Source organism: Marmota monax, unplaced genomic scaffold, assembly GCF_021218885.2.
Source record: "Marmota monax isolate L192 unplaced genomic scaffold, Marmota_monax_Labrador192_F-V1.1 WCK01_AAM20220418_F8-fsc00078, whole genome shotgun sequence".
NCBI lineage: Eukaryota > Metazoa > Chordata > Mammalia > Rodentia > Sciuridae > Marmota > Marmota monax.
The window spans coordinates 6123821-6137783 of NW_026694865.1; the positions used below are offsets into that span (position 1 = coordinate 6123821).

Here is a 13963-nt window from a genome sequence, read left to right on the forward strand (position 1 = left end):
GGAAACCATGATGAATTAGTGCCATCTGCTGACCATCTCCCTAAAAGCATCAAGAGGAAGGACAGTGGCATAGGGGTGGGGCGTGGCTTCATCTTATAAGGCCAGCACTGAGTACTGGCACAAGGGAATGATAAGCACCCCCTCTGTGGTCTTCTTATGCTACCAGGCTAGATAGCGACTCCCTGTGGAAGTGGTGGCAACTGGAGGGAGCCTAAGGAAGAGACCTTGAGAAATAAAGGCACAGGCTTCCATCACCACAGTGAAAATACACCTTGTCCACTTTGACAAGTAAACTTTAGCATTTCACAATTCTAGCAATAAAGAATAGATTCCTGAGCCTTAATCCAGACTATTTTATCAAAATCTTGAGGGTAAGGGCTTAGATTACAAGAATACCCCAGGATTCTTTAAGAGAAGATGGGGGGGGGATCAGTGCCATAATGGATTGATGGCCTTTTAGTCCTAAAAGTAAAATATTTTAGGGTTGAGATTCACAAACTCCAAAAATCTCACCAGCTTTTGGAGGAGGAAATAGGGAAGCAATGGAAACCCATATGGAGATTGAGTTTCAGATTTCCTGTTACAATGGACAAGTCACTTAAATCCTCTGTGTCTATTTTCTCAGTTGTGAGACAGGAATGCTGCTAACAACAATATCTCACCAGGTTGTGATAATCAGATGAGAATGTGAATGTGAAAACGTTTTCTAAAGGTTTTTTCATTTTGTTTTGTTTTGTTTTGGTACTGGGGATTGAACCAGGGCTGCTCTACTACTGAACTACACCCCCCACACACCTTTTATTTTTTGAGACAAGACTTCCTAAGTTGCTTAGTATTATTTTGCATGTCACACCAATTACAGGCTATCTTTTTTTTTTTTTGGCAGTACTGGGGATTGAGCCCAGGGTCTGGTACATGCTAGGTAAGTGCTCTACCACTGAGCAACATCCCCAGCACCTCTCCCTCATCCTTTTTCTACATTTAATTAATTTATTTAGTTAATTGGTACTGGGAATTGAACCCAGGGGTGCTTAACCACTAAGCCACATCCTCAGCTCTTTTTTGAATTTTATTTACAGACAGAGTCTCGCTGAGTTGCTTAGGGCCTTGCTGACGCTGGCTTTGAATTCTCGATCCTCCTGTCTCAGCCTCCTGAGCCACTAGTGTAACAGGCATGTACCACCATACCTGGCCTACATTTTATTTTTGAGACAGCGTGTTTCTAAATTGTTCAGGCTGGAGTAGAACTTGTGATCCTTCTGCCTCAGAAGAAAGATCTGAGTTGCTTGGGATTACAGGAATGCACCACTGCACCTGGCTTCTGTCCTTATTGTTTAAAATATAAATATTGAGTGCCTTAACATTTATATTTACATCTTGCCAGGGATGATTAATGTCTGATGATATAAAGGAATAGTTTAGCCATCAAAAAGAAATGTTTTTATTCAGAAGATACAATGAGGGGCTGGAGTCTTGGCTCAGTGGTAGAGCACTTGCATGGCATGTGTGAGGCCCTGGGTTCAATCCTCAGTACTGCATATAAATAAATAAAAAGACCAATTGACAACTAAAAAATATAAAAATTAAAAAAAGAAGATACAATGATTTCCAGCAGAATGAGGGCTCTCAGGAAGGCAGTGCCAGAATTTCTGGTGGAGAGGATGAGATTTTTATGTTTATTGAAAGGAGTCTTGAGTCAGAAAAGAATGAAAAATTCAGTTTTAAAATCAAAAGATTGAGCTATATTTTCTTTCTGCTTGCTATGTGACCCTGATCAAGTTCTTGCCTTTTAATGTACCTGTTTCTTCATCTGATCTGTAAAAATATTTCTTGGAGAAACTCATTCACAATGTTGGGAGGTAGAATCAAGCATAAAACAAAAAATTAGTTTTGCATAGAATGAAGACACTAAAAGCTATGTGCCTTCAGTTAGGTAGTTCACAAAAGGTAAATAACTCAAGAGAAGGAGTCAGTTCCTCCAGTAAAACTATTTAAGGGAAAACTGCACTTGACTTTCTCTTTCTTTTTTTTTCTTAATATTTTATTTTATTTTTTTAGTTTTCGGCGGACACAACATCTTTGTATGTGGTGCTGAGGATCGAACCTGGGCCGCACGCATGCCAGGCGAGTGCGAGCCTGAGCTTGAGCCACATCCCCAGCTCTGACTTTCTCTTTCAAGCATCATCAACCTAAAAGCTTAATGTATGTGTGATATGAAAATGTTCTGTTTCAAAGAACTGATAAGAATGTAACCACTGGGGAAAAAAAGAGAATGTAACCACTGGTATTTGCCATCATTTTCCTGACAGAGAATCTACTTTATTACAAGGAAAATCTCAAATGGCCCTGTGCTCTGAATCCAGAACTTGAGAGGATGATCAGATGGAAATCTGACTAGAGGTTATTCATGCAATGCCAAGTGAGACAGAAGTCCTAGGATGTCTCTGGAGCTCCATTACTCTTTGTCTAGACCCCAAGCTCTGCTCCATCTTATGGCTACTCAGATATACCCTGGAGAAATGACCTGTCCCAGGTCAGGGAATATATACATGTAAAATGGAACACGTTCCTATGTCAAACATTCAAGTAGTTGCCAAAGAATGGTCCTTAACGTTTGAACCATTTCCCACACAGATGTTATTTTATTTAAACTTGACACCCATCTGTGCTCATATACTTCCTGGGAATCCCATAGTATAAGTTCCCCAGTTTGAATACCGCTATAAGGCTTGTTATCATCCAAGAACCTAATACAAAGTATGATCCAATACAGGTTTCTTGGGAGGTAATCCCGATAGTCCAGGTATTCTGACTTGTCAGAGCACATTTTTAGAGGATGCACTGAAACTACCAAATTTGTGTTGCCTGAGTCATGAAATCACCACCAGCCCAATGCCAAAGCCACATGACTCTTGGTCACATGGCTGAGGAAAGGTTAACCTAAGTTGTGTACAGCTGACTTTGTTTTGTACTTTCTAGGGCAAAGTTTACACTGTTAATCAGGCAACCCCAGGGACTTCCTTCCTCGACACTCAGTCACTTGCATTAAACCTTGTAAATAAGTTTCTAGAATACTTAGAATACGTCTACCAATACCTCTTTGTCAATTGAAATTTGCTCTGCTTATGTGTAGGATATATGACCATCCCATCCCAGTAAACAAAAACTATGGTTGGGACTCAATCCAAATATTTATGGAATTAGTACTATGGATTCAGTCCGAAGTATATAATGAAGTACCTGCTTTCAAAGAGCTCACTCTTCAGTTGGAAACACAACGCTAAACATACAAAACATCAACCCATAAATCAAATCCAATGCTCAGTCATTCTGGGAATAATATATATTATACAACATATAAAGATATTACCACATAATACCACTGGTATATATTTTTATTTTACTTATAGTCCTGTCTTTCCCCGTTAGAATGGAAGCTCCATGAGAAAAGGTACATTTTTATTTGCTCAGTTCTATTTGCTCAGCACCTGGTATGTAACTGATGCTCAGTAAATATTTGTTGACTGAATGAAGAAGTCCCTAGAACAGATAGAGAGAAGGCTTCCTGGAGCAGTGGTGTCCCCAACTGGGCTTTGACCTAACTACACTTTTATTCAGCTTGCTTTATAGCCATCTATAGATGTTGGCAAACAATCTCTTCTTTATTTCTATAATGAGAAAGAAATGTGCATACATGTAATTGAAAAAGAGAAGGTGGGGTGGGATGCACAGAATTTAAATTGGCCCTCCTGGCTCATTCCTGAAAGAATGTCCCACAATCAATGAATTTCAAACATTGTTTCAAAACAGAAAAACTCTGTTGTCAAACAAAACCCCAAATAAATGGAACAGATAAAAACAGAGATTCTCTGGTTGACTTTGGGATGGTGTGGGGTAGAAGGCAGAGGAGGCCCATCTACTTGATGCCCTCACGATGACAACTGAGCTATATAGCTCCTGCGATATTCTAGTAACACAGTTTGAAAACACTGGATGCAGCTGGGTGTGTTGGTGCATTCTTTAATCCAGCTACTTGGGAGGATGAAGCAGGAGGATCCCAAGTTTGAGGCCAGCCTTAGGAAGACACTGTCTCAAAATGAAAAAGGGCAGAGCACTTGCCTAGCACCTACAAGGCCCTAGGTTCAATCCTCAGTACCACATAAGTAAACAAATGAAAATACTGGGTTAAGGGAACTCTGAAGTCTCTCATCTCTCAAAATTCTTAAGGTAGCTGGGGAATGATCAGGTCTTGCTGAATGAAGGCTTGGGCTCTCTTCTGGTGTTTTCCACTTTAAGCTGAGGAAGTAGCAGGAGTCAGTGCCCCAAAAGAAAAAGAACTGTGTGACCTGGGCCAAGACCAGTGCCCCTTTTCATAGCCAGACCCAGGAAACTAGAAGTCACATTTTTCTCGTGAGACACTGATGAGGGCTAACTGACTTGTATGCCTTGGTGTTGGCCTCAGTTTGAGTCTCTCCACTCCTCTCTCCCCAAAGCTCAGAACTAAAGGCATTCAAGCTCACCTAGCAATTACTCTGGGGTTCAGAGTTGATCAGATTCTTATATACAAGATAAATAATTAGTATGGCACCAGCCTAGATAGAAGACTGGCCTCCTTCATTTCTCACCATCCTCTACCTAGTGCAGCAGGTTGATGTGCTTTAGCTGTCCAGAGTAAGCAGGCCCTACAGACTGCACCCAAAGGGTAATAAAAGAGGGATTAATGAAGAGACTGATTTAAGGGACTTAAGGGTGTGATCAGATTTTTAAAACCTTCGAAAAACTGTAAAGAACTCAAGCACTAGCAACAGCTGAAAGCATTACCAACACTAGGCCTGAAGGAGCAAGAGGTGCTATCACCTTAACAGTTGTGGGAGTGGGAATTAGGTAAAATTACCACGCCCATGCCACTATCAAGGAAAATAAGGATAAGAAGACAAAGAACACAGGATACGGAATCCAGGAGGGAAGGAATTTATGGAATGGCTAAAAGCTGCCAGTTCACTTTATTTTGAGTGTGGGGAGCAACGAGGATTGAACTCGGGGCCTCGTGCACGCTCTGCAGAACTCTCTACGGCTGAGCTACACACTCAACGCCGTCCACCCCGCTCCCCAAGCCACCTGCCTTATTTTGACCTTCCCTTCCACCATTGAAAATGACCAGGAGAAGAGCTTAACAAGTTGAGGCAACTCCTGGCATGGCAGCACTCGGTGTCTCTCTTCAACTCTGGAATGAAGGGGCAGGCGCCAAAACTCCGCGTTGGGACAGTTGGGGCTAGGCGCTTGCCGTAGGGCGCTCATTGGCGCCCAGGTCACCACCCCCTTTCCTCGCCTCACGTTGGTGTCTCACGCACGCACACGCGGCGCGTGCCCACGCCCCCTCCCAGGGCCTAGGACGCAGGCGCGCGCACGCTCCCCGGGCCCGGTAGGCGGGGGGTGGGGGGGTGGAGGGAAAGGGAGGGGGTATAAGTGTCTACTGTAGTGAGTAGACAGCGGTGGGAGACCAAGAGCCCGAAGGCCTGGCTGACAGGCGGGTGAACCCTGCACTGGGCCTTGGGCCGGCGGGACAGTTCAGGACCAAGTCAGCGCGCCCCGCGAGTAGGAGCCCGACTGCTGAGATCCAGAGGTCAGCAAGGGGCGAAGCCCCGGCCTAGGCCCAGTAGAGATGTCCAGCTGCGGTGCTTGTACCTGCGGCGCGGCCGCCGCTCGGCTCATCACCACCTCGCTCGCCTCCGCGCAGAGAGGTAATGAAGTAGTCCCATGTCTGAGCCCTCGGTCCTGGGAGCGTGGACCTGAGGCGGGTGGGGACCCTGGGGAGGGCCCGAGGCGTTTCTCACTCGCGGGTTGCGAGTTGTGAGGCGCTCTACTCAGCACCCACCCACACTTTCCCTTGGGATGGGGCTCTCTCTACCAGTCTCTGGAGAAGGTGTTTCTCGAATTTGAAGAAAATCCTTGTGTTCTTGCCTGACCGCTCGCTTTCGGGCCTCCAGAGTTTGGGGTCTGAACTCTGGATGAGGCACAAAAATGCTCCTCTCATTAAAAAGTGTCCTGAGACCCCACTCGGTCCTTTCGGGGGCCGCCGACTATGAAAGCAGCTTCTCTTCCGGAGTCTGGCCGAGTCTCCCTTGGGCTGTCGGGGGCACCGGGAGGGCAAGAGTGAGGGGCTGTCACTTTGGGGTCTCGCGAGGCGCCCAGCTGGACGTCCGGACGCAGGCCGCGCAACACTCGAGGTGTCATTGTGCGGCGGTCAACACCCGGACATAAACAGAGCTCGCAATACTTCCCGGCGCCAGGCAAAGCCCGGGGCCCGCAGGAAAGCAGCCGGGGAGATGGGGGAAACTACCGGTGGAATTCTTTTTGGAATATTTGTGCATACCAGCAGTCGTTTGCTGGCTTCCCCGAACTTGAGTCTTGATATCTTTAGAGTGGCTCATGTTTACCTCTCCTCTCTGTTTATCAGGAGCTGCGAAAGAATGGCACTTGAGCCAAGAAATTCCGGAAAAAGAACCCATCTTTCTCTTCCTCAAATCTTTGAGGCTAGAACCTGTTATTGTCACTAACTTCCAGACTAATTCGTCTCGTTTTTTATTTTGTCGGTTTATGATCCTTGGATAAATAAAACTCCCCCTTTCCTAATTTTTTGGTTAATTATAACTTTATTGTTTACTAAATGTCTATCTATCCTGGCAGTTTATTACATAGAGTAATGTGGGCAGAAGCATTTTGTAAAGTGATATATAAATGAATATGAAAGCTATAGTAAAGTATGTTAAATATTTATAAACATTTGAAAATGATGGATGTTTTTAACTTATTTGACATACATTTGTTGAAGGCCTATTATGTGTCAGGACGTTTTGATGCTGGAGGTGGTTGAATAAGTCTTTACCCTCATGTTTAAATGTGGTGGAGCAGACAGTAATAGCATTTCTAGCGTGTATAAAGTATTTTGGTATTCTTTTTGGGCAGGGGCACTATTTTTTTTTTTTTTTTTTTTAGCATAGAAAGCAAGATTTCTTTAAAAGATAGAACAAAGATAGCCCCAGAGCTGCTTTGAAAAAGTTTTTGATCTGTTCTAGTCAGGAGTCCTTGAAAACTATGAATCACAGGACAGGCAATTATTTATTTCAAACCCGTCACTGTTTTTCCTTAAAATTTAAATACATCAACAAGGTAAATCAACACAATGGCTTATTATCTATTTCTGTATCCATTAATATAAGTTGCCAGGGGGTTTCAGAAATATAGAACTATTGTTTTCACTGAAAAGGAGTAAACTAAGCTTCAAATATGAGACAGCACCCAGTATCATAGAATTTAATATTTTTATGAAATGGGCAGATGGTTTACACATTTAAGACTTTCCCAAGCTTTAACTACGTAATTTTTTTTCTCCCTAATGAAATGGCTATGTTTTCCCTAATGAAGTGGCTGGTTTTAACTCCAGTACAAGTGATCCTACCCCAGCCTCCTGAGTGCTGGGTCTACAGGTGTGCAACACCACATGTGACTGAAATGTTTATTTTTTATTGTAGAAAGTCTCTATATATAGCCTACAAGAAAGGGGACTTAATACCAGGAGGATTGTTTTTATTTGAAATTCTTGGAAAGAGGAAGAGGGGAAAGAGAAAAATCAGGATTAAATTTTATTATTTTTTCTTATACACATTAGAGTTAAGAATTTCTCATCAAAATACTTATAATTTTCTAATGAGATGGTGGGAGAATTCTTAGTTCAAAGAGTTAAGAATAGAAGTGGTAATTTCAGAACTTCTGAAATAGTTTCTAGTTCCATGGGCCTACCAAGCTATACTTAAAATTTTTCAAATGATAGTTTGAAAGCTTAGTAATTTGTTGTATTTGATACTGGATCTGTTTTCTTTTCCTGATGAGCTATGTATACCAAATTTAATGTGTTTTTCTGCACTATTCTCTTTGAATATGAAAGCTATAGTAAAGTACAAATTTAAAAATTTTTTGCTAGTGTTTCCAGTTGTGATGTATATTTAATATATTTTGCATATATGAGATCACATTGCATTCCAAATATGTGCATTAAGAAATGCTTGATTCCATTTAAAAACTTTTTGAATGACAGTGCTTGGTCTGAATTTGGCTGTTTTAAGACTAGAAATGTAGGGTGTAAGTGAAGAACTCAAGTATGTTAGCGTATATAATTTTCATAATAGTTACGGAATGGACCTATCTTGAAACTTTTAGCTAGATTTTGTTTTGTTGGTACATTATAATTGTACATCATAGTGGGAGTCAATGTGACATATTTATGCATGCATCTAATATAATTTGATCAATTTCACTCCCCCAGATACCTCCTCTACTGGCCTTCTTTTTTATTGTTATTATTATCATTATTGTTGTTTTTGTGGTACTGAGGATTGAACCCAAGGCTTTGTGCATGCTAGGCAAACATCCTTGTGAGCTATATGCCTAGCCCCTATTATTATTTTTTAAATTAGTGCGTTATAGTTATACATAAAAGCGGGATTCATTGTGATATAGTCATATATATGTGGACGTAGCATAATTTGGTCAATTTTGTTCCTCAGGTATTCCCTTTGCTCTCTCCTTCCCTTTCAATCTTCCTTTACTTTATTGGTCTTTTGATTTTTAGTGAGATCCTTTTTTATTCCTTCTTTTTTTTTTCCTCTGTAGCTTCCGCACGTGAGATAAAATATTCACCCTTGATTTTCTGAGTCTAGCTTATTTCACATTTGAGCTAGATTTTAATTCTCTTTCCACTCTAATATAATACAAATTAAATAAGGCAAACTGAATAAACGAGGGAGCATCTTTATTTCTGGCATTGTAAAAGACCCTCCACCTCCTGCAGGGCTTGGAATTGAATCCAGAGTCTCTCACAAAACTTTTTTTGGTACTGGGAATTGAACTAGGGGTGCTGAACCACTGAGCCATATCCTGGCCCTTTTTATGTTTAATTTTGAGACCAGGTCTTGCTAAGTTGCTTAGGGTCTTGCTAAATTGCTGAGGCTGGTTTCAAACTTGTGATCCTTCTGTTTCAGTCTCCCTAGCCTCTGGGATTACAGGTGGGTGCCAGTGTGTCTGGTTTCTACAAAAGTTTTTTTAAGATTTCTCTGGCTGGGGGTGTGACTTGGTGGCAGAGCACTTGCCTAGCATGTATGGGGGCCAGGTTCAATCCCTGACTCTACACACACACAAAAAAAAAAAAAAACAAGGTCGAAGATTTTTCTTGGGTAGCAGAATGTCTTTAATGAAAATCCATCAAACATTTAAAAAAAAATTTTTTTTTTTTTAGCTACTGATGGACCTTTATTTATATGCAGTGCTGAGAATCAAACCCAGGGCCTCACACATGCTAGGCAAGCGCTCTACCACCGAGCCACAACTCCAGCCCCCCATCAAACATTTTTAAACGTGAGGAAAGATATTACTTTATTAAAAATATTCAGAGCTCCCGAAACAATAGTTTGAGCATAAAATGGAAATTTGAGATTAATAAATGGGGAAAATTGGGCTGGGATTGTGGCTCAGTGGTGGAGCGCTCTCCTATCACATGCGAGGCCTTGGGTTCGATCTTCAGCACCACATAAAAAAATAAATTAAAAAAATAAAGGTATTGTGTCCAATTACAATCAAAAAATAAATATTAAAAAAAATAAATGGGGAAAACATCTGTTAAGTTGCTGTTATTATTTTTGAGTTATTGTTGAAAAAAATTTTTTTCAATTTGTGTTAGAAATTAGAGACCATTTTGTTTTTGTTTTGTGATACTGGGGGGTTGAACCCAGGGGTGTGCTCTACCACTGAGTTACATCTCCGACCCTTCTTTATTTTTTTATTCTAAGACAGGGTCTCACAAAGTTACTCAAACTTGTGATCCTCCTGTCTCAGCCTCCTGAGTAGTTGGGATTACAGGCATGTGCCACTGTGCCCAGCCAAAGACCAAGTTTTTGAGCAAGAATTTAACTTGATTTACTATTTCACCAACTGTTACACACTTGCACTAAAATAGATGGTAATTTTTAATTCTTTCACACTATTTCTTAAAACATTCATGTATTTAAGATTAATCATTTTTATGTTTTTGGAGACTCCTTAGTTCAAGAGTCAAGTATAAAATTGAGTAAACTACCCTTCTACTTCTATTTTTTAATAGCCCTAAATTGGGTGTGCCTAATTCTAATACTTATTTTTAAAAGCAGTTGTCCTGAAACTCAGAAAGCTTTATCTGCATGACAGAAGTTTTGTAAATAGTTTAACTTTTAACTGGCTTTTATCATTGTTGCCAAGTAGTCTTGCAAAATATACTTTACAAAAATACATACCTTTTTTGGCTTTCAGGGGTTCTTCACCTGAAGTTCATGGTTCCCAAGGGGTCTATGAACAGGATTCAGAGATTTTGTGAACTTTGTTTTCAGTAGTCTCTAACTGAAATATAGTATTTCCTTCAATTATGAATATAGCAACAAATCACAGTAGTCTTAGAAGTATTTGTGAATTTGTCATTACTCAAAATCTCAAGTATTTTCATATCACATTATAGTCGCTGATATCTCAAAATATTGTTTGTACTTTTTATTACTTCAAAATCATAGTAGTTATTAAAAGAACTGTTAGAGCTTATTTAATTTTGTAAATAAAGAAGCATATTTTAAGTTCTTTTTTTCTTCCAGTGGTGCTAAGGACCTAACCCAGGGCCTTGTGCATGCTAATCACTGAGCCATATTCCTAGTCCAAAAAAATAATTTGATAAGTACTTCAGTATAATTAATTTCTTTTGTTCTATACTTTATGCATTTAAAAAACATTATTCTGGAAAGAGATCAATCCAAAGGCTACATCATACTTCCAAAGAGATTCATGGCACAAAAAGGATTAAAACTCCCAGATTAGTTTGCTCAATGCTTTATATTGAAATATTTCATTAATATGGATGCTTTAATGAATAGTACATTAAACTGTTTTTCCTCCAATTAAGTACATTCACAATGTTGTACAGCCATCACCATAACTCTTTTCTTGTAAAACTAAAACTCTATAACCATTGATACAATAACTTTCAGTTCTTTCAGTCCCCAACAGCCACCATTCCTTTTGCTATTTCTATAACTTTGACTAGTAAGTACCTCATAAGTGGAATAACACCTAATTTTTAAAAAGAATAATTGAAATTTGTTTACTTTGTCTTATATATTACCCCCATGTAATCAAAGACACAGACAGCTGTTGCTCTCACATGCTTATTTATATAAAAATATAGGGCACAAATGGTCTTTTAATAAAACCTCCAGGTAAAGCAGATGTTGAACTCCTTTCACATTTTAAAAGAGCCACACATTGTTATACAAAGGTGGGGGGTGTCTTACCTCACTTTGAAAGGATGGAACCAGAAACAATTTCTTTGCTTACTAAGAGTCTTTCAGAGGCTATGGTCTGGTTGTTTTTTGAGAGGACTTTGGTCTCTGATGGTATCACTCACTGTTTTCTTTATTAGTGTGTACTATTGCTGTGAAAACTAACTTTTCTGCCTCTTTTATGCTCAAGGACTTTTGTTTCCAGGGGATTTATTACGGCATGTCAATATTTGGTTAGGTAAACTGATAGATTTCCTTTTATTTTCAGGTATTTCATGTAGTCGCATTCACGTACCAGTTTTAGGAAGGTTTGGGACCTTTGAAACTCAGATTCTGCGCCGAGCTCCTCTAAGAACCTTTTCAGAAACACCAGCATACTTTGCCTCAAAAGATGGGACAAATAAAGATGGCTCTGGAGATGGAAATAAGGTAATTGTTTTATTTTTATTGAAAACCATGTAAATTTTTTTCCCCCTGTAGTGGTAGAGGTTGAACCCAGTGCTTTGGGCATGTTGGGAAAGTGCTGTACTGTGGAACAACATCCATAGCCCCATTTTCCCCTCATTTAATAGTTAAATATAATAATAGTACTGTATAACCTCTGGGTTTATATTGCCTTGTAGTAGAAGCTGCATAACTCTTCTACTTTTACTGTCAGTGTCAGTAACTGTCTGAAATACAATTTTCCTCTATTGCTTATTGAGTCATCGAAAGAAAACTCTTTATTATACATGGTTGCACATACTGGGTAAAAAAAAAAACAACAGATTAATACACGTGTTTTGATTTTTGTGGTAAATAGCTTTTTTGATAACTAATGATAGTAAGGATATAACTATGCTGATAATTCCATTCTAGGAATTGTAAAAATTATAAGATTAATTATAAGCTACATCACTTATATTTAAGGTATATATAAAATGATTGCCTGAAACTAATAATCTGACAATCTTTTTTCCTCCTCCACAAACATTAGAAGTCGGTGAGTGAGGGCAGCAGTAAAAAATCAGGCTCTGGGAATTCTGGGAAAGGTGGAAACCAGCTGCGCTGTCCTAAATGTGGTGACTTATGCACACATGTAGAGACCTTTGTGTGTAAGTATTACTTCTAATGTTTTTCTTTTCCCCTTCTTTTTTTTTTTTAATATTTTTTAGTTATTGATGGACCTTTATTTTACTTGCTTATTTATATGTGTGCTAGGAATTGAACCCAGTGCCTCACACATATGAGGCAAGTGCTTTACCACTGAGCTACAACTCCGGCCCCTCCCTTCCTTTTAAGTCATTAGATATATAGAAATATATACATTATATATACCAAAGTTATTTTGCTTCTGAGCTTAGGTGATTCTCTAAATGTTCACCAGATACTAAAACTCACTAATGCTTTTAGTACTTTGTGTTGTGGTATAAGAATTTAAGAAAGGGCTGGGGATGTGGCTTAAGCGGTAGTGCGCTTGCTTGGCATGCGTGCGGCCCGGGTTCGATCCTCAGCACCACATATAAACAAAGATGTTGTGTTCGCCGAAAAACTAAAAAATAAATATTAAAATTCTCTCTGTCTCTCTAAGAGAGGGATGGAGACCTAGACCTTTCTCTCTGGGAGCATATTCCTTCCTCCCTCTCTTCCTTTCTTCCTTTCTCTTTAAAAAAAAAAAAAAAGAATTTAAGAAAAATATTTGTTTCTTGTTAGGTGTGATGGTGCCTGCCTGTAATCCCAGCAACTGGGCAGGCTGAGATAAGAAGATTGCAACCCCAAGACCAGCCTCAGCAACTTAGTGAGACCCTGTCTCAAAATGGAAATAAAAAAGGCTGGGGCTGGGTGTGGTGGCGCATGCCTGTAATCCCAGGGGCTTGGGAGGCTGCGGCAGCAGGATTGTGAGTTCAAAGACAGCCTCAGCAAAAGCAACACATTAAGCAACTCAGTGAGACCCTGTCTCTAAATAAAATACAAAATTTTACAACTCCAGCCCAACTACAACTGCAGCCCATCTTACTCTATATTTATTATAACATTTTACAAATACAGCTAGGGATGTGGCTCGTGGTCAAGTGCCCCTGAGTTAAATCCCCGGTACCACCACCACCCCTGCCCCCATTAAAAAAAAAAGGACTGGGGATGGAGCTCAGTGATAAAACACCTCTAGGTTCAATCCCAGTACCCCTCCAAATCTTTATTTTGATTCTGTGTATTATTTTAAATTTGGATTTTTTTTAGTGTTCATGTATGCAATCATTGAGTTATAGGAAAACCAAGACTTACTCTATATTTATTTTAGTAAATGTTTATTTTTTAGTTGTAGTTGGACACAATACTTTTATTTATTTTTATGTGGTGCTGAGGATCGAACCCAGGGTCTTGCATGTGCTAGGCAAGTACTCTCCTGCTGAGCTACAACTCCAGCCCAACTTACTCTATATTTATTATAACATTTTTCAAATAACTATTAAACATTTCATTAACTAAGAGATCAGTCATTCAAATATTAAGGTAATTTCCTTCTCTGAACTCTCTAGAGGAGTAAGCCCTTAATTCTAGGAAGTGTCAGATATTTATTAATGATTCATTCAAGAGAAGGGAGAGATCAACTATTCAACTTTTGCTGTTAGTGT

The 13963-nt window shown here is 39.7% G+C and overlaps 1 protein-coding gene across 1 annotated transcript in view; it reads left to right on the forward strand.

Moving 5' to 3' along the window:
- The first annotated feature begins 5456 nt into the window (after positions 1 to 5456).
- Positions 5457 to 13963, forward strand: part of Clpx (caseinolytic mitochondrial matrix peptidase chaperone subunit X) — a 37406-nt gene continuing 28899 nt past the window's right edge. Inside the window, exons 1-3 of the mRNA XM_046426594.2 lie at positions 5457 to 5741; positions 11620 to 11780; positions 12328 to 12445. Coding sequence (XP_046282550.1) covers positions 5663 to 5741; positions 11620 to 11780; positions 12328 to 12445 — 358 coding nt within the window. The 5' untranslated portion in view covers positions 5457 to 5662. The remainder of the gene's footprint in view (positions 5742 to 11619; positions 11781 to 12327; positions 12446 to 13963) is intronic.